General features: G+C 36.9%; 1 protein-coding gene across 2 annotated transcripts in view; it reads right to left on the minus strand.

The window, feature by feature from the left end:
* Positions 1-29: 29 nt before the first annotated feature.
* LOC134541137 (serine palmitoyltransferase 2) overlaps positions 30-22,267 on the minus strand; it is an 84,062-nt gene continuing 61,824 nt past the window's right edge. For both annotated transcript variants that reach the window (XM_063384342.1, XM_063384343.1), the window contains 8 exons: positions 18,841-18,986; positions 17,339-17,557; positions 14,570-14,733; positions 11,638-11,799; positions 10,726-10,852; positions 9,450-9,585; positions 1,541-1,670; positions 30-925 (listed from right to left, as the gene is read on the minus strand). In XM_063384342.1, the coding sequence (XP_063240412.1) occupies positions 818-925; positions 1,541-1,670; positions 9,450-9,585; positions 10,726-10,852; positions 11,638-11,799; positions 14,570-14,733; positions 17,339-17,557; positions 18,841-18,986 (1,192 nt within the window). In that variant the 3' untranslated portion in view covers positions 30-817. The remainder of the gene's footprint in view (positions 926-1,540; positions 1,671-9,449; positions 9,586-10,725; positions 10,853-11,637; positions 11,800-14,569; positions 14,734-17,338; positions 17,558-18,840; positions 18,987-22,267) is intronic.

Here is a 22,267-nt window from a genome sequence, read left to right on the forward strand (position 1 = left end):
TATTGACATTCAATTAACTCAACACTTCCTGATAATCAACATACTTTAATCCGTATAAAAATTTAACAAGAGAGAACAGACACAATACTTAACAGTAAATGCCAAATGCCTATATACTTCTGTGCTGCTATGACTAGATGGCATAAACCAAAATAACCAACAAACCCAGCTTTGGGCCGTGGCAGAACCAAAAACTCGGAATGTTTTCTTTTTCTAGTACGACACAATTCATTTACATAATAACTCTCTGCACATACAAAGCATCTTCATACACAGAAATAGTTTTCTTGCAAAAACAAAATGCAGCAGGAAAACCAAAATACTGCCATTCAAAGTTTATAATTAGATGTCTTACAGCATGAAACAATATGGCCCCTTAAATTTCTAAAATCCTTATAACAGAATAACAGAGAACATATTTTCACTTGTAAAATTTTACGAATAAATATTTGCACATGCAAGATTTAAGTTATTTCAATACAAAAAATAAAATGTCTGACGTGCACATCTCAACATCATTTTGATATGTATCACAGTTTCCATGTTTTTTAAACTATAAAACAATACAATACACTCTCCAAGCTGTGTAAGTTACAGCCTACTGAAGATTTAGGTTCTTCACACTTCGCATTTGTCCGCAGATTATCGGTCCGCTATTTTTTATAAGGCAATGACGTAGCAAGCGACCAATTGAAAGGAAAAAAAAAATGCTTTCTCCTAACTGAATGGCACAGCGCGACCTGGTTTGCGTTACAATCCGTGCGAGTGTCTTGAATTGTCCAGAAAAATTTTTTTTTGCGCTGACGTGAATGACAGCTTACTCCACTTCGTCCTCTGCTCCGTACACGATGGGCCCCTCTTCGCGCGGTTGTTGAGAGTACCGCAAACCCAGCGTGTCTGCTATTTCTTCTATGACATTGAGTGCCTGAAAAAAAATAAAAAAAATAAAATAGTGAGCGAGCATTTCAGTACTTGGCCAGAAATGTGTAAAAATATTTAACCTCGGTAACTAGCAGATACATGGGTTCTCACGTTGCAAATACACTTGTAATACAGAACTCCAGACGCAAAATTTAACGGATAATTGTTTAAAAATAAAGCAGAGCGTGATAGATATATGCAAATTGTGTTTTCCACTAAAATTCTTGAAGCCAATCACACGTTCCCGCATCTACCATTACAATTCTTTGCCGGAGCAGCTACATTCATTGACTATTGATCATTTTGATTAGCAGACTGAAGTTTTAAACTGTATAATGAAAAGGCTCCAATAAAATTAAAAAAAAAAAAAAACTACTTGAAAAAAATGCTCCCATCTTGTTAAACATTATTAAACAGTTGATACTATTAAGTTTTCCTATGGGTTTGTGATTTTTGGTTCAAGGCATCTGCCACAGATGGCAGCACCGCGGTTACACATTTCCATTCCACGCAACTTCCGTTCCGTTCTTGAAATCGGTCCTACCAAAATGAATCCTCTTTTAAAATTGAAACCGGCCTAAAGATGAAACCTTTCAAATCTTGTCTCTGGCGACCGTACCTTCTCGAGCTGTTCCTTGGTGTGTGCGGCGGAGAGACAGAACCGTATGCGCCCCTCCATGAGGGGGGTGGCGGGGAAACCCACCCCCACCGTCGCGATGTTCTTCGAAGTGAGGGTTCGCACGACCGCACTGCAAGACAGAACAGAACAGTTGTTGCCCAGTCTCAAGATCTGACTCTCCCTAGTGTCTCTAGTTTCCCCGGCAATTAAAAAAATAATTTAGAGTCCTCACCACATCGGTTTAAAATAAATAAATAAAAAAAAAAAAACATACTCTTGTGTACCAGCACTTCCAGGGAATTTTTGCTGCATGTGCAGTGGATTCAAAATTCAATCATCGAGCTGGAATTTTTCATTCTGGGTACAAGAGTAGTAGAAACTGTGATCAATTAAGTAGACAGCAATGTTTTCAAAATAAGTGAAAACACAATTCGATAAGATTCAAAAATTGTAAAAACAAAAAAAGTTAATAAAAAAAGCTCTAAAATGATGTGCAAAAACCACCTATAAATATTAAAGTTATCATTAACTTCTGTAGTTAATTGTATGCCTAAAGGTTCACCAGTTTTCTTAGTAACAGCAAAAATAAATACTGCCAATGAACAAATTCATTACTCAATATTATTTTCGTAATGTCCAACACTATGCTAACTTGTGAAACAAGCATCCGGGCATAACGGAACATTGGATGACCAACGTGAAACTGGTTCACTTTGGTTTATAGCCCTGACGGAGCACACACGAGGTTATCTTGATACATTATCCTGCACTCGTGGCTTGAAAAAGGGTGAGGTACTACAGTTCTTTTAACTACCAGGCACACCCATCAATAATCACATTTATTCTAACAATAAAACACTATAAAATTTATGCCCAATACTAGATACTCTGGAAAAAAATTTATACACTTAAACAGTAAAGCGCTAATCCACCCAGTAAACAGTTTACTAATTACAAAGATCTAAAAACCAAATTATAAATAACTATTAGGATTATTATTCATGTTAAGTATTTTACATCTACCTTATTATTAGCGATTGATCATGCAAACCTTGCATGCTTGTATTCTTTAATCTCCTTAGGGATAAAATTATTTTTACAGCACTCTTAATAAGATAAGCTGGATTATACCAAAATGGTGACAGATATGCAGTCGATTGCCACCCAAACATACGAGTGAGATTTATCATACAAAACGCTTACAGATGCAATATTTCTAACGCGTATTTAAGTTTCTCCGTTTCCATAATAAATAAATAATCCATTATTCCGCGACTGGACGTCTAAATCAATAATAATTACTGAGAATCAGTAATGCTCGACAGCAACGGGCACTACGACAAATACCTGGCTCGTCATCCAAGTCGTCTGGCAAATGGTGACTGCTCTTTCCTACAGGAGTTGTACCCATGCTATCAACGCACTCCGAGAAAGTCTACAAACTTGTTACGCCTTACGCCAGTGTGAGCCGTCATCAATACAAATGCATTATGTGCCCCCATCAGTTACAAATAGGACAATTTTTGACGTGACAACGTCTAATAAATCGATGAACGCCGGCTGCACGCACGAAAGTGTCCCGTAACGCACATTGTCCCACTACGGATGTGTCCTGTTATGCTCATTGTACGCATGCGTGGCATCTCTCTTCCACTCAATTGAAACAATCAATTTGACTTTTCAATCATATTTTCGTCGTTTGAATTAATATTATGTAATTTAACGATCGTCCACCGATTTTATGCCGACAATATATTTTTAATTTCCCGCTATCACTATAAGAAATAAATATGGCGGACTACATAAGTTTTTAAAACTTCCACAACACAAAACAAAATTTTTATAAATATACATATACCATCTGAAACAATTATATTCAATATGGCCTCGTGGCCATGTGGTTAGCATCGCTGACTAATTGAATTGACTACCAATCCAAAGGTTGGCAGATCAAATCCCAGCCACTGCAATTTTTTTTGTACTTGTAAAAATAAATACGGCACGCGCGGAACACTTCAAAAGTAATAAATATATTTGAATTAATGAATGCAAATAAAAGTAAATTTATTAATTCAATTGTAGATTTCATTTCACTCCTTTGTAGCCACACAAAATAGTGATAATTCAATAAAAATGATTCAATTTTATTCATAAAAGTATGCAGAGGTAGATTTTATCATACAAAAGATAGAAAAATTAAAAAAGAATTCTTCCTCAAAGAATATAATATTTTTAATGCCTAAATGGTTTGGTTGCATAAACCTATTACGGCTCAGTCTCAGGCCGAATATGATATTTCATTTTCTTCTGGATCAATCATTTCATCAATGTTTTGTTATGACGTTGTCACGTTAAACTATCATCCGTAAACCGACTTTACAGACAACCAATTTTTTAAGCTATACTTCTTTAGGCACATCATGAAAAAATGATAATGAATTTTTACGAAGCACGCACAGCATGCAACAAGAAATGACAGGATGAAAAAAGTTTACATACAAATAAAAATTATGTATGTGCTTTTTCATCATATACTTTTGTGTTTGATACTGAATATCATTAAAAACATTTATTTATTGTGAATATTAGTGATAAATTTTGTGTTAATAAATTTTGTGTTAATAAATTTTTCAAGTGTATTTTCATTAGTAAAGTTATATTCCTGTATGTATAATTTATTTTGTATTATAAATATTACATTAAAATTTAATTAAAAATTTTCATTGCATAGTTATTGATTTTCATTATCAATTAAAATTTATCTTGATTATTTTACTAAATTAAATACAGTAGAACCTCGATGATACGTTCCCGTTTCATACATTTTCCCGTGTCATACGCCGATTAATTTCGGTCCCGCCGAAAGTACTATATTTACAATGGTTTACTTTCCCGGAACATACACTTATAAAACCATTAATTTCCCGTTTCATACGTTTTTACGAAGCTGAAAAGTCCTAAAATCCACAAAAAAATTTTATATTCCTCCTTATAAACTCAGTTTTAATGCTTTTATTTTGAAAAACGATCATTGTTTACATTTGCAAACGTAAGAAAATAACTATCACACCATAGATATGGATAGTATCAGGAAGACTGTGCACTTTGCTAGTAGCATCCATGGCCAGCACCAAGCGAGACTAGTGGCGCAAACAAGAAATGATCATGAAAATGGTGCACGTGCTTTACCAAGGCACGGATCTCATATTTTGTGCAGTCGTTTATCTTTGAACTGAATATACCCGTTTGTTATTGTTTTTTTACGATTGGATTGTTTTGAATTTTACGTTTCTCAAGTTAAAATTTTATTGAAAATTGTTCTGTTGCATAAAGTTGTTTGTAAAATGTAATAAACAAGCAAAAATTTCTGATTTTTTTTTTTTTACAATAGCCTAATTTCTTTAATTTCTAATTTAGTCTTGGTGACTTTTCCCCCCCTCCAAGAAAGGACTTCATAACATTTTTTAAGGCCACTGTTTCTCATGTCAGCTTTACTTGATTATGGACTGTATTTTACATTTCTGGTGGTTTTATATATGTATATATAATGATGAATTCATATCTTTCATTAATATAATGCAATTATTTACACATATATATATTTATGTTTAATCTGGCACTGTGCTGATATGCTAGATTGGAAAAAAATTTCATTATTGCCATTCCCTTTTCATACACTTTCCCGCATCATACACCATTTTTGTGCCCTCCGTTGAAAAGTGTATGACAGGGGTTCTACTGTAGTTTTATACACATCCTTATATTAAAATTGATGAGTTTTTTTTTTTTTTTCATTTTTCAATTTGATTGAATTTATACTTTACCATCCATACTTATAATATCACTCCAGTCGTTTTATTATTTTATTTCTATTATTTGCATGCAAAATTAAAGTAATATTTTTTACTACCCCAGTAAGTACACACACCCATTTTGTCAGGATCATCAACACCCTTTATGTATGTGTTGTAACTTACTAGAACTCTGGTTGCCTTCACTGTACATCACTGGAAGAGCCAGCCGTCTGTTTCCTCTGTATATAACAACCACAGCAGCTGCGTAGTGCCACAAATTTGAAATAATTGGCACAAATTTATTTTTCACCTAAGACTCCTTGTATAAACTTTGTTAGCCCATTGTTCATCCTGATAAAATCTTTTTTTTTCTAGTCTCCCGCTATGTTTTCCCATCTCCGCAACCGAGCGCCTGGTGTGGTTTCGCCAGCCAAGCACGAGCCATCAATTTTCTTCCCGCCTCAGGCCACGAACGCGACAAGTAACAGTGTCCCGCTTCGTGACAAGAGAGTGCTTGTCTCAGCGTCCTCCCGGGGCAGCCCCGTGTTCCCAGAGCTCGGCTTAGGTTAGCAGCTCCAGACATGCTGCATTCTAATGTTCCAGGGCTGCCTGGCACGTATCGGCACCAGCCCTAACATTTCTCACGAGCTAGCATTCCCCCCCCCCCCCCCTTTACCCTGGTGCAGTGACACAGACCTCGCTGGTGGGCAAGAGGCCTACATTCGCCATCTCGTGGCTCAGACATGAAGCACGCCCTCTGCCACTTCCCTATAGCCCCCCTAGAGAGCAGCTCCGTCGCTCCCCTTAAGGCCCCCGCCTACCCGGGCACACATACGGTGCGCAGAGCTTCAGGAAAAACAACGCGATTTGATAACTACTCGAGATATCCGAGTGGGGCCTGTTTACGAATAGCATTTAAGAGTTCGCTGAGGGCCTAAAAATACTTTTAATTTCGGATTAAGTTTTTAAACTGTATTTTTAGAATCTTTAAAATGGCTAAAACGCGTGTTTTCAGAGTAATTTTTAGGCATAAAACAATCAGTACAGATTCTTGAAAGCACTTAAGGGACTTGCATAACACCTTTATCTTCATTTCTCCGCCATATAATGTTACGGTCACCGCTCAAATTTCACAGTTGTCCTGTGACGACGAGAAGACTGCGCGCCAGTCCAGAGGAGACACCTCGCTAGAAGCACCAGCGAGCGTCGCGCTTATCATCCCGCCTCGCTAACACACATACACCCCTGACGAGGCGGGCCCCTTAAGACTAGGGTTGACACACTCTTCACCCCGTCCTCTGAAGAGACATCAGAAACCAATGCCAAGTCTGCTTCGCCTGCGCTCCGACAAGAGTGCAGTGCGCTACCTTCCCGATGCTCCTGGAGTGCAGGCTACCACATAGCCACCTAGCAATACCTCGATCCCAGCTCCAGGCCAATCAGAGAGCGGCTTCGCCTTCTCCCTAGTACCTCGGCCTACTTGCGTGAGTTTTAACCTGTGGGCCCTTCAAAAAATTTGCATCAAGTCCTCCGCCATCATTACGAACACTTTTTGTGCTGTGGCACTAGCAACACTAACAGAGTGTTATTATTTAAGTCATGAGACTGACTTTTTTTTAAAAAGAATATGACTCAGAAGTATCTTTCGCGAGTGCTCCGCATCTTCGGAGCTAATGATCTCACCTTTACCATCCTCTGCATTCTGGTGAGTGGAAAATTCAACACTTTCGGCCCATTAACTTTACATAAAATTGATACTTCGTTTTTTCCAAGCCTTTTGGCTTAACTACCCCATTATTTGTTTTCTTTCAATCACTGACCACTGGAACTCATTTTCCGATTGGTTCCAGTGGGGGTCCCAGAGTCAGTCCAACAACTAGTTCAACCCCACGGACCGACCACGATTAACACCTATTTCAGCATGTAAAACAAGAATTTGTAGCGATTTGAACTGTGCGTGCCGCATCGGCCTCCGGCACTTCGCTCCCCTCCTCCTTCTCCCTCCCTTCCCTCCCCTCCTAGTGGTTCTACGTCTACTCGTTCACCCCTCCCTCGTGGATTGGCGCATGCGCGCGCTGCGGCGCGATGTTATAAAAGGAGTTGTAAATTGGTCAGGAGCCTCCTTTCTTTCTTGATTTTTGTCAGGCTCGGTTGTCAGTGTTGTAATCTACGAGCATGTAGTCAATTAGGTTCAGTTAGAACTACGTGTGTGTGCGACCTCAGGGAAAAAACGTAAGTTAGTTTGAGTTATCTGTGAAGCGGTGGCCCTTGCCTTAATGTAGTCATATATTTGTAAATTGGTTTGTCTCAATTCCCTTTCGGCCGTCACCTTAAAAATTATTCTGTTTGGATTAATGTTTTAACGTAACTTAACTGGACACTTAGTATTTTTTATTGGTAAATATCTTCCCCTGAGACGTTATCGCACGTATTTGATCTTTTCTTAATAATGTAACAATTTTCTTTAAATGTAACTGCACTTTGCAGTAGTTTTGTCAATGTAACGCTTTTCCGTAATTGTAACTGCACCTTGCAGCAGTTTGTAAAAGTAAATAAGTTTGAATTGTAATTAATACTTGGCACTGCTTTTAACTCGCCGTAACGGCACGTTGTATAATGGGAACGCTTACACTGTGTAACCGGCTTACCCTTGAAGCCCGTTTTGTCTAGAATCATTGTTTTTGATTATTGTATTTGTATCGACTTAACTTCATCAGTAACCTTATGTTATGATTTCTTGTTTGAATAAAATGTCTGTGTACCTGATACCTTTTACCTTGCTTACCTAAACTGCTCCATTCACGTAAACCCCAGTCCTTGCCAGGTTCTAGCCATCCATCCCAATGCTCCAAAGCTAAACAAGCTACTTCAAATTAAAGCCACAGCTGTCACTCCAACTCTTCACTTGCGTTTGTTAACCGCTAGTGAACAGTCACTAGAATACAACTTCTTTTGATGTCTAGTAAAAACCGTAAACATTGCAATTAAAAAATATAAGGAACAATTTATTTGTTAACTCTAGCCTTAAAATATAAAATGGGCCCCGTTTGGTAATGTAAAGATTCATGTAAGCATAAGATGCAATTATTGTTATTGTGTCATGATCATTAGTTACTCAACTATTAACAGTAAGAATTTCATATGTAAGCAACTAATTATGTTAAACATTCAACAAAAGAAAGAAAAAGGACCATTAACAATAAACAGGGTAAGCTTTAGGCAAACCTCTTCATGGAAACCAACAGTAACGATAAAATTTGAGCAAACTAAAAACGCCACCAATGCAGTAAAACGACCTGATAGTCAAAATTCAACAGCCAGAATCCACCCAAGGAAAAAATCTGAACGCGACATGTGCCAGATTACAAAACGTGCCGAACCACTAAATGCTGTATTAAAGACCTTTTACAATAGTTGATATTTCAATCCAATGTACACATCAAAACAAAAAATCAATATTCAGCACTTCACTTCATTCCATTTACTACAATTTACTCTCAGACTCCCAATAATTTTGAGGATGCTCAAGTGTGTTGTTTTTGCTGCTAAGACTATTTTATAGTTTTTTTATTAAAAATATTTACCTAGTATTATTTGTTGTTTTCAAGACTATTTTATAGTTTTTTTTAATTAAAAATACTTAGCTAACATCATGGGCAATTAGGGGTAAAAATCCCCCCCTCCCCGAGTTAAGAAACCCCTCACTAAGGGGGCCCATTTGGGCTTGCAAAATAGTAACTGTGAAACAGGGTTAATAAACTTAAACCCAAAAACCATGTTTTATGGAAAACTTTTTGCATATTTTTTTTTTAAAGTTTTCTGCTTATCGCATGCATATAGGCCAAAAATATATTGGCAGTACACAACTTACGGGCACCGAATCCAGAGACGACTTGTGTCGATTAAAACTTGCACGCATTAACTTTTCCAGCCACGCGGGCTTCCCCTTGCGAATCCTACAGATTTATTTCCCTGGCTAGCATTGTGTTTCAAATTAAAAATTCCAATTGAAGTACTCCGGAAAACCACACCAGGGAAATTCCACACACGGAAAAAAAAAGTCCAGGAGTAAGCGGGCTAAGGTAGACGTGGGGAGAGTCCAATCGGTCACTCACCCTATTTTCGAGAACATGTACACCAACAACGGAACCACAGGCGAGTCCTCGTTCCCGTAGGTGATGACCCCCATCTGCTTCAAGCGCCGCCTGAAGTATCTCGTGTTCCTGGCCAGTTGCAGAACGCGTTTCTGACCTGCCGGCAAAAATTACTTCTCTAACTACGCTACGCAAACATATCGCAGAGAACACCCCCAAGACTTCATTAGTTTCCTTATTTCAAACGACGTTCCACTATAGGTTTTAAACAAATCCAAACAGCTCTGACATTGCTCGTGATACCACAATACAAAGAGTCAACTTAAAAATAAAAGGTTTAAAAAAGGACAGCAAAAAGTATCACAAAACTTTAATACTTTACTAGAGTTCGACAATGAAAAAATAGGCAGACTATAGGGTGTAACATTCAAATTGTTCAATGTATCAGTAAACAATCTTAATCGATAAATTGTGAGCCACCCTCAAGCTTGCTTACGATTATGAGAACCATGCTTGATATGTGCTCACAGGTTTGCAAGGACCAAAAAGTGAAATTTAAATGAAATAAATAAATAAAAAACAATATTTTGAGCTTTTATCCAGTTCCAATAATAGTACATGATGTGGGTACTAATCTAGAATGTAACTTTACTAAAAAATAAAAATAAATAAACTATGTTTACATGGCTTATTTAGATGCGCAAAAACCTTTACTTCCTGTTTACTAGTAAACAACCGCACGGGCAACTAATTTTATGTGAAAACCAGACCAGCACGAAACCTTTCAGACTGACCTCATGAAAAACACATACACAGAATAATGAAATGGATTACCCTGACATTACACTGTTTGGACCAGCTTTTGTGGGCAGAAACATGTTTTCCTCAAAGTACCCGCCTCGTTAGTACTATGTATTTGTACTACTATATATTTCCGACTTTAAAATATGCTTCAAGAAAAAGTGAAAAACTTCCAAGTGTCCAGAATCAATGTGGCTACATTTATGTGGAATGAGCACAATTTCTGTCCATTATTCCCAAGATGAAAACTGCAAGTTACAAATAAGAAGAGCAAAAAATTTAATCTATATTTATAATGTTGATTGTTGAGCACATAAAACTGTATGCTGTCACAGTGACAATTACTTTCAGGGTATGTTTAAATTATTATGAACGATTGAGTGCAAAGTCATTTCCATTACAACAAATTGACCCTAAAATTGTAAGCAGAAAAAAAATTGGAACCAAAAGAAGGAAGACAGAATCTGCTGCTAACTAAATAATTTATGTAGCATACCATCAATACCACCATCTTCCCCCATTATCATTTTCATGGACGTGATAATCTGCTGTGCGATTGGCGGAGACATGGACGACGCGTAGCAGGCAGCGTGGCTGTTGACGCGGAGAAAGTTTACAAGGCGCTGAAACAAATGTATCAGTGCAGAGAACTTGTACTTAAAACCAAACAGAACATCAATTAACGTTAAAAGTCAATCAGTAAACCCCTCTTCAGAAATTCAAACTTTAAAAATTTCCTGCATAATAAGATTAAAAAAATTAGCACTTAACATATTAATAGAAACAAGAGTTTATGATTTCCAATATAGGAGTAAGATTTATGTGCTGCATTTTTAAGGTCAAAAATATTTTTAATAAATTGGTCTAAAAGAAATACATGCAGAACAATAACAATAAATTAGCAATTTTATGGTTTGACATTGTTTTAATAAGAGATGCGTGACTAGTATCTTTGAATATACTGTATATACTGTATAGAAGTCGTCAGCTCAGGTTAATATTTCTAATACTGTTTTGAGGTAGTTGGTTAATTCACCGCCGCAAGCCCCACGGTCTCTAGGGCGTCGACTTGTGGTGGTCCCTAGCGGACAAGTGTCGAACTCTTCAAACACCCCTTCCCCCTCCTGTTGAACGACCTTGAGCTGCAGTGAATGATGGGTTGGGGGGTGTGCGGGGAAATGACAGCGGGCGACAGTGCTGCGCTCTAACGTGTAAATAACAACCTAAGACGATACAGGGCGTTACGACAGCGCCCTGCAGCCGGTGAAGTTCCCAAGCTGCTCATCATACGCTCCTGAAAAACGTAGAGTAAATCCAATCCACTCGCGACTTCCATACAGTATATGTATTCAAAGCTAGTATGGACCTAACGTTGACGACGTCGAGCGACGCAAGGATGGGCCGGTACCTTGGAGCCGGCGATGTAGCCCCCGGCCGACCCAAAGCTCTTGGTGAAGGTCCCCATGAGGATGTCTACGTCGCCGACGTCGCAGCGGTAGTAGTCGGTGACCCCGCGGCCTCTGCCCCCCATCGCCCCGATGCTGTGGGCCTCGTCCAGGTACAGGTACGCCTGGTCAATCCACAGCACAGCGTTTTAACCGCAAGCTTCGGGACACCGTGAACAATAACGCCTAGGTAGGTCCAACATATCGTACTAGTTCCAAAAATTACACAAAAAACCAAATCAGTAGAAAAAAATTTTCCTGAATTTTTCATAACCTATTTTTTATTTTTTTTTTAAATGGGTAATTTACCTAATTTGCAATTTTCAAAAAAAGAAATAAATGCATTACAGTTACCCCCCCCCCCCCCATAACTATTGCTGTTCAATAAGAACCTTGCATATGCCATTTCAACAGCGCGTGAGACTAATGCATTAATAATACCACCTGGAAAGAAAATAAATGTGTTCAAAGTCTGGGTGCTGACATACCGGAGTATGGCATTTCCCCTTCAAATTACCATCACTGAGGAATTTCAATGACTTATAAGGTTTAAATAGGGTTGGGAAAATAAAACCAAACAACCTTTTTTTTTTTTTTGTTCAAACCAGGTTCTTTTTTGGTTTAAAACGTTTTTTTTTAATAACATTATATATATTTTTTGGTTCTCAGCATGTTCAAATGAAAGCCATGCATGCAACATCCTGCTTTCTGCCACTCATATTGAACCAGAAAAGTTATCAAAAAATTGAAATCCAGAAAATCTTCACATCTGACTGGGGACTCAACCACAGAAAGGGTATTTCTCCATAAAATGGGTGTTTCCCACAGTTTAGGGATTTACAGTCCATTCAAGGTGATTTCCCACAAAAAAAATTTTTAATAATAATATTTTGATTTCCTATTCTTTTTTTACACACTTGACTATAATTTAATAATTAATTTAATTTTAGAGAAATATTTAGCTGGGTATAATTTAAAACATACTCAGATAATTTAAATGATCAGATCTTGGTTAGCATAATTATTTGTTCCTGTATCACAAGAAACATTAATGAACAAACTATTGTTATTAGCGTGTAATGTGGAATTAGATCTTTCATTGAAATTTATTATTCTATTTAAAAATACATTATTTAAAAAATTGGTAAAAAGAAACACTTGGTTTAAACCATAGTTGAAACCATAGTGGTTTAAATCAGCCAATCCTGGTTTAAAAGTAAATAACCTAACTTTCCAGGATGTGGAAAACCTGTAAAATGTAAGTACGTATAAAATACATGTTATTGCTGCCAGTAACTTATTATTCCTAGCTTTTGAAACAAGTCACATTTTTGAAAACCAAAGTAATTTTTTTTTCTGAAACAAATTTTAACCATATTTGAAGTAGCATTGCCTTTTGAATAGGAATGTATCAATTCCACAATTCTTTGTTCCGAATCCACAATTTACCTTGATTCCAGTTTTGATTCCGATTCTAATTCCCAATTTTACTTTCTTTCTGAACTAATTATAGATACTCAAGCTGAAGATTAACCTAAATAATAACACTTCACAAGTCTAAATATAACGTACATTTACTGAAAATCTACATTTCAAAAGCTTCTCCTTTGAAGTCACCAACACTATGTCAGCATTTAATATTAAAGTAATCATATTTAGCCTCCAAATGATAAACTGTTCAACATCTGTTTAGCCACCGTGGTTCACCATCAACAAATATGTACAAAATACATCACTAAAGTTCATCAAAATCCATTATCTAACAGTCCTGATTGTTTTGTTTACAAACATTTTACCTAACAAAACTCCAAAACTAAAAAAAAAAAATTATTTTTAAAAACTCATCAAAAATGCTTTTTTTGAATAAAAATTGCACTCATACTTTTCATAATTGATTTTGGTATAAAATGTGAGACGATTATGCAATAAAACATGATAGGTTAGGGAACAATGTTCAGTTCAAATGATCATCCCTGTCTCCAAGTGAAAAGAGGGACAAAAAAAGCATCGGATTCTCGGCACAAGGAACTGTTTACGTATGACGTATTTACAGTTCTCGGAACTGGTTAAATTGCTGAGAACCAGAACTGACCCATCACCACATTATAATATGTATTAACTTTTCTTTGGTATTCCCATTGAAACTAAATGTTCGGTGATATGGCAAAACCATAAATCCAGCATTGCTGCAGTCCTAAACATACCAGATTAAAAACCTTACACTTTAATAATTTTCGCAGACTTTCACGGCTATTGTCTGAAGTAGCTTGGCTTCTGGGATGTAGCCGTGTTCCTAGGCGAATAATTCACCGATGTTTCGTTGGACAAGGTAGTCGCCATCATCAGGGAGCAGTAGGTAACTCAGTAGGCAACTGCTCCCTGATGATGGAGACTGCATTGTCGACCGAAACGTCGGTGAATTTATCACCAAGGACACTGCTACAACCCAGTAGCCAAGCTAATTTCTTACACTTAATTTTTTGACGTGACGTCTAATAAATTGATGAACGCCGGCTGCACGCACGAAAAAGTGTCCTGTTTCGCACATTGTCCCGTTACCCTCATTGTACGCTTGCGCCGCATTTATCTCTCTTCCACTCGATTGGCCTATGAATCTACTATTATATTAAATAGGTTAAGGCGGGCACATCAAAAGTAGCTTTTAAATTTAGTACTTTAACTAAACTATCATTTCATCAATGTCTTGTTATGACGCCACGCTAAAACCATCGTCCGTAAACTGACTTTACAGACAACCATTTTTTTTTTAAATTTTTAATTTCGTGAAAGTTAAATGACTCAAAAAGTCTACAAGCTTAGCAGTGTTAAGCGTGAACCTGGTCGAGGGTACCACCCTCTGCCAACGGCGGAGCGGGGCCCCGAGGGTAGCGTTACCTTGTACTTCTTCTTGAGGGCGATGACCTCCGGCAGGTTGACGATGGAGCCCTCCATGCTGTACACCCCCTCCACGACGATGAGGATCTTCTCCCAGGGCCGCCGCGTGGCCGGCTGGCCGTACAACACCGCCCGGCGGAGCAGATCCTCCAGGCACTCCATGTCTGCAACGAGCAGGTTACGACACTCACCAAAACTGAATATGTTTCGTACTGAAACTGTTACCAGATAACACGAAAGTCTAAAAACGATAGCCGGACGTCCGATGACGCCGGTACCACATGAACCACCGAGTCTTTCCCGTTGGCCACCACCAGGATCGCTCGAGCTAATGGCAGCAAAATGGCGCCACGTATATGAATTTTGAAGCGTCCAAAACTTGGATTAGTTAACATTAATCTAGGGTAAGCACTATTTACAAATCCAAAAGAATATTTTTTTTTTTTATAATCAAATCTTAACATACAATGGAGATATTTTTACAACTCTTCCCAGCTGTCCAAGGAAAATTGATTCGAAATAAAGTAAAATCAAAATTAAAACTGTGTGCGTGGAGTCCACGCGCAACAGAAGTGAAAATTCTTGTTCATCAGGAGTAGATAGAGATATGTAAATTATTAGTATTTTTTCTTCAACAAGAGATAATAATTGAGAATACTAAAAATTTGGGTACAATCTCAACCAAAAAAACACATTTTTCCGCATTACGTATTCTCACATACATTCACTGAACCTTTTTGGCGGTTTATTCCCTTGTTGCCTTTGATAATACCTCTTATCTGTTTCTGCATTTTTTATTATTTTTAAGCATGATGTTATGTCGTGATCTCCAGATAAATAAAATGAAAGAACCAAAAAAAAAAAAAAAAAACACACTAACCATACATAAATAACACTTATAAAGACTATCTCATACGTCTCCAAGTCCTTTTCACATTTCAAATCTCAATGTTCACATACTAAAAATAAGTTACACTTATAAAGCTAATAATTTTCACTTATCGGCTAAAGGTAGTGTCACAAATCAATAACTCTTTACCACACTAATAAATAAATCGAAAATATTTTAAATTAAATAAAATATTTATAGTGGCGACAAATCATTAGCCGTTACGAAGGAGTAGACAAACACAAGCAGTGCCACGAGAATTGCGTAGCATCACTGCTGCGTCATTTCCACCTCTCCCCTGCCGTCTCCCCTTACTAGCATATAGCATGCTACATGCGTACCAATAACCCCTCCCTTTTACCATCTTCCCATTCGACCGCTAGCGCATGCGTTGGAGTGGCGTCACCGCTGACGCACTCTCCTCCTCCACCGGTTCCCCCACCACGCACCTGACTATTCCCTTCGTGCTATCGGAATTTTCGTAACGCTCGAAAATTGTAACCCCCTCAGCATACGAAAACACTACATTTGACAAAAGTTGCATGATGCAAATGAGCAATATTTCATGCATTTCAAAATAAATCAAACAACACAGTTAAAAATTAAAAAAAAAAAGAACGCGGGTAGCTCAGTACATGTTATAAAAATAAAACTTCTTTAGCAATTCAAACCTTGACCATTAAGTATATCGTAAGGAGTAAAAGAGCAGCGAGGGAGAAAGAAGACAATTTTATAAATAAACATGAATTAACAAATTTATTACTCACTTCAAAATAACTGCTCATGATATGATTAATTATTTATCAGTCATTTAATGACCAATAAATATCTCTCACTGTTGATATACACCATAAATAAAACCTGTTCTTCCAACAATCCTGCCATTTAAACATGCAAATGTCTGAACAAAACATGAAATCCATAACAGGTAGCGCTATCTATTCGGGAAATGCATGGACTGTCGAAACTGCGCCCTCTACGCTGCTGGTTGAACAAGGAGGAACGCGAGTGTGCTGGTAGCCAATATAAAATTCAAGGCACCCACAGCTGACTGTAAAGGATACCTATATCTATTTTCTGGAAAAAAAAAAAAAAAAAAAAAAAAAAAAAAGCATTTGTACACTAGCTTATTCTTTCGTTCATCTCCCTCCCTTTTTTTTTTGGGGGGGGGGGGGGGGCAGGGGTCTAATCATCGCACAAAGAGGAGAACGAAAACGATCCCAGTAATTTTATATCTCTTTGACCAAGTACCTATTTCTCTGTCATTTTTCATGTTCAGGAATGTTCAAAAGCAATGTTTCACGGAAAAAAAATTGCACTAAAATCAGGCCTTGAAATTTTACTCTCACCGTGCCCAAAGCTGGGAAGCTTGATCAGGACTACTCCTGTGCTCTGACGCCCCGGGGGATTTTGCCCCTTCCCTTCCCGAGGGTTCCCGGCGACAAAGCCGACCAGCTGACCGGGACCTTTGAATACATATACTGTATAGAAGTCGCCAGCCCAGGTTAAAATTTCTAATACGGTTTGAGGTTAGTTGGTTAATTCACCGCCGCAATCGCCACCGTCTCCAGGGCATCAACTCGTGGTGGTCCCTAGCGGACAAGTGTCGAACTCTTCAAACACCCCTTCCCCCTCCCGTTGAACGACCTCTTGAGCTGCAGTGAATGATGGGTGGGGTGCGTGGGGGAATGACAGCGGGCGACAGTTCCGCGCTCTAACGTGTAAATAACAACCTGAGACGATACAGGGCGTTACGGCAGCGCCCCTGCAGCGGTGAAAGTTCCCCAAGCTGCTAATCACACGCTCCCTGAAAGACGTAGAGTAAATCCTACCCACTCGCGACTTCTATGCAGTAACAGATATTCAAAGCCGGGACTCACTGTTGTGCTTGAACACCCGGATGGTCGCCCCGGACAGACGCAGGCCGAGGATGAGCGAGGCGTGGTTCTTCTCGTCGCTGAGCACCAGGCAGCCCTTGGACAGGAAGCTGGGCAGGTTGAGGGCGTTGGTCGCGAACCCCATCCCGAAGACGACGGCGTCCTCCACGCCCAGGAACCGCGCCGTCGTCCTCTCCAGCTCCGCTATGAGCTTGTGCACTCCTGGAGACACACCGGCCGGACCAAAAAAATAATTTACTTTGCAAAGTGAAGCACACAAATTTTGAAGTTAAACTACTTCAGCCATGTTATGAAAAAAAATTATAATGTATTTTACAAAATATTCACAGGATAAAAAAAATGGTACACATGTTCACAGGATAAAAAAAATTGTACACATGTTCACAGGTTAAAAAAAAATTGTACAAATGTTCACAGGTTAAAAAAAATTTACACATGTTCACAGGTTAAAAAAAATTTACACATGTTCACAGGATAAAAAAATGGTACACATGTTCACAGGATAAAAAAAATGGTACACATGTTCACAGGATAAAAAAAATGGTACACATGTTCACAGGATAAAAAAATGTTTCACATGGTAAATCTTATATTTTAGTGACTGATATTAAATACTGGTACACATCATTAAAAACATTTATTCAATGTGAATATTATTGATCAAAATTGTGTTCATAAACTTTATAAAGTGCATTTTCTAGTGTACTCATATAAAAGAGGGTTATGTTCCCGTATGTTTAATTTTGTTTGCATTATATACATTATAAAATATTACATTATTTAATTAAAAATTTAATTGATTAGCAGCAACATTCAGCACATTTATTTATTGATTTTCATTACTAATTAACATCTGTCTAGACTATTTTACTAATTTAAATAATAAATTTTATACGTGTGTATATGTTAAGCCTAAAATATTTGCAGGATTATGAAAAAAAGATATATATTATTTTGGAATATAAAAAATTATGTCAAGTATTCTAAGTTTTATGTCTAAGTGGATAACAATTAACATTTAGAAACTGGAGTTATCAGTTATACTAAACATCTGGATGCTTCAAATCTAATTATTACAAAAGAGTGAATTTTTCTAACAACCACATATAAACATTTAAATAAATAATTTTGCATGCAAATAATTGATAGAAATAAAATAATTAAAGGACTGGAGTGATATTATAAAGACGGTTGCTAAAAAAAATACACTCATAAACAAATTGAAAAATTTAAATACTCAGTATTTATTATTAAGAACTGAACCTTGACGGAAAATGCTCGTTTTCAGTAACTACATATCATTTGATTCTCATTTAATTAAATAACAGCAGAATTCGCAAAACCCTACAGATTTATTATTAATTTGATGGGGGAAAAAGCTACACTTTTTTTAAATTATCTAACTTTAAACAGTATTGAACTAAATTTTATACCAAAGAAAGTGGGGGGGGGGGAATGTAGTCTTTAAACATGCACACACCTACCTATCTCGTGGACCGGACTACACATGGCCAGGCCGTATTCATGTATAGCCTCTATCGCAGAATCGGCACATTTACCAGTTTTTTCCGCAAAGCCCAAGTAGTTGTAAGAGCCCAGGTTCAAACATTTTGTTTGTGTGCCTGTGAACCTACACACAAAAACACAAACAAGAAACAACATCGATTTCAAATAAATTAAGAAAAAAAAAAAGCATGAGAGTGAGTCCATAAGTTGCTCAAAACCAATCGTCCTTTGTTGAAACCCGAGAGAGTTGACCACAAAACCAGTCAAGTATGTAAAACACCCAAGGTACGCAAAGGATTCGAAACAGGGAGTCAGAGTTCTTTAAATGATTCATGCAATGGGGGTTTTTGCTTTAATGCAGTTTTTTGGACATACACCATTGCAGTTTTGCATTGTTTGTCATGGAAAAATTCTTAAAATAAAAAAAAATTGGTTGTCTGTAAAGTCGGTTTACGGACGATAGTTTAACGTGATGGCATAACAAAACATTGATGAAATGATTGCATACTTTTATGAATAAAATTGAATCATTTTTATTGAATTATCACTATTTTGTATGGATACAAAGAAGGAGTGAAATTAAATCTACAATTTAATTGATAAATTTACTTTTATTTGCACTCATTAAATCTAATATGTTAATTACTTTAACGAAGAAATTATTTTAACTATAACTTTTATACATGTTTGCTATTTAACTTCTTCCAATCTGTGTTATTCTGTTAAGGATAGGACGATGATAGGAAAAGTAGGAAACGAATGGGAGTGTTTCAAGGATGATGTGAAGGAAAATGGCTTACCCAACACCTAAATGTAGTATAAAATAATATATTTGCGCCACGGACTCTGCAGCAATGCTAGGAGGAACGGGTTAGCAAAGAGCAATATAAAATGAGCGTAACGGGACACAGCGAAACGGGACAATGTGCGTAACGGGATACTTTTTCGTGCATGCAGCCGGCGTTCATTGATTTATTAGACGTTGTCACGTCAATAAAAATATGACAAAATATTCACAGAAAACAAGACTGAATTGGCTGATGTCGGACAAACAGAACCAACGATGAAACCAAACAAGTATTATGGGCAAAACAATGACGACAGCACGGACAAAAAAAATGTTCAAACATATAAATATAATGCAGCACAAGAATTCTGTTGAAGGAACTTTGTCATGGAAAAAATAATATAACAACGCAGACTGACACAGAGGGCTAATGACGAGACATATTAAATGCAGGCAGACAACAAACCTGGACAATGCAGTAAACATATAAACACAGCGATGAAGATAAACAAGTACTACGGACCACACAACGACCATAGCACTGACTAACACAGAAGATTTCCAATGAGAACAGTTGCAATGATTGTTTTCTGTGAAATTTTTATTATCATATTTTTATTAATTTATATTTTAAGAATTTTGCATGACAAACAGTGCAAAACTGCAATGGCATATGTCCAAAAAAAAACTGCATTAAATCAGGGAGTTTGCATCCTTAACGTAATAAATCTATACTACGATATTTCATTTTAACTGTTCAGCTCATGTGATGTTTAATCGTTATAATAGAAGTGATAACAAACACACAGTAAAAATTACTAATCCTAATTTTAAAAAAATACACACATTAGTATAATGTCTCACATTCAGAAAAATTTTGTTTGGACATAAAGAAATAAAATTATTATTAAATACATAATATATTCATGAGGGTCTTGAAAAAAAACCTAATTATGGCTTAAAGAAGACGTATATCACACACATACCAAGGAAGTAGTGAAGGGAAACTACTCATTAGAGCAAGAAACCTTCCCAGAGTTATTTCTTCCGGGAAACCACAGAAATCAGGATTGCTGGATTGGGAATTGAATCAACGAGAGGCAAGATGACAAACGAATAACCTACATACTACTACTACCCCTGCCCACCTTGTATTCAGAGGTAGATCAAGGATTCCTTCCAATCTATCTAAATTCCTGAGCATACCTGACCAAAATCATAAAATTCCTACCTCATTTTAATTGTATCAAAACATAAAAAAAAGTAACACAAATAACAACATAATTATATAAAAAAAAGGTTTGAACATTCACTAAACATGATTGCTTCGACAATTTATAAAACAGTGAATCCTTCTGCATAGACACATAAAGATGTCCATTGACAGTTTTACACAATAGTACATAAACAAAATTTATACTAGCAGTTAATTTTTTTGCAATGACCCATTATCATATACTAGCTGCAGTACCCAGCGTTGCCCGGGCTGAACACAGGGTGAAGGGGAACTGTTTAGAGATCAGATGTAGTTAGTAATTGTCTTCTTAATTTAAGTCTGTATGTAATCTAGACTCTATAAAGCAATATAGAATAAAAAAATGAAAAATAAGGGATTACTAATATTGAAAAGATTCCATTATCTAGCTAATGCTCGGCATGCATTGCAATGCCTCATTCAGTTTGTTTTGTAATATGTTTGAAGTAGTTACACATATACAAATAATCTATCCATGTGTCTAAATATATATTTATCTCTATCTACATCTATAGTCCTATATATCTATGTATCTCTCTATCTGTATTTATCTCTTTATATTTACATATATACCTCACACTATCTCTATGTATTCTATATGAGGGTACTGATTGCTTCGTTGTTAATATCACACGGGTGTTTTTTACTTGTATGGGAAAATTAAGAATGATAAGGCATCTAGTGCGTGCAACAATGTTAATAGGCAATAGGAAATAAACTTCTAGCGCCTGCGGCATTGTCAACACACACTTTGTACGTGTACTGCATGTTATATCTAACCCCCTCCAACGCATTTGATTCTAAATTGGATTTTTAGTAAGGATCCCTAATGTTATTGATAATATAATATAGCCTATAGCCTTCCTCGATAAATGTACTATCTAACACTGAAAGAATTTTTCAAATCGGACCAGTGGTTCCTGAGATTAGCGCGTTCAAACACACAAACAAACAAACTCTTCAGCTTTATAATATTAGTATAGATGCATATATATGTTTAAATATGTGTATATATGTGGAAATTCATATGTGATTTAAAAACACAAATTTGTGTGTATGCATATATAGATGAATATATGCCTTAAGCATGCATACATGCCTAAGCATGCATACATGCCTAAGCATGCGCACATGCCTAAGCATGTGTACATGCCTAAGCATGCGCACATGCCTAAGTATGTGTACATGCATAATTATATGTACATGCATAAGTATGTGTACATGCATAATTACTGTATGTGTATATGAGTATATGTGTATACATGCATATTTGCATATATATGTTAATGTGTAAACATGTGTACATTTCAAAGACCATTTCACACTATTAAATATTTATTCAAATCATTGTTACATGTGAATG

Source organism: Bacillus rossius, chromosome 18 (assembly GCF_032445375.1).
Source record: "Bacillus rossius redtenbacheri isolate Brsri chromosome 18, Brsri_v3, whole genome shotgun sequence".
NCBI lineage: Eukaryota > Metazoa > Arthropoda > Insecta > Phasmatodea > Bacillidae > Bacillus > Bacillus rossius.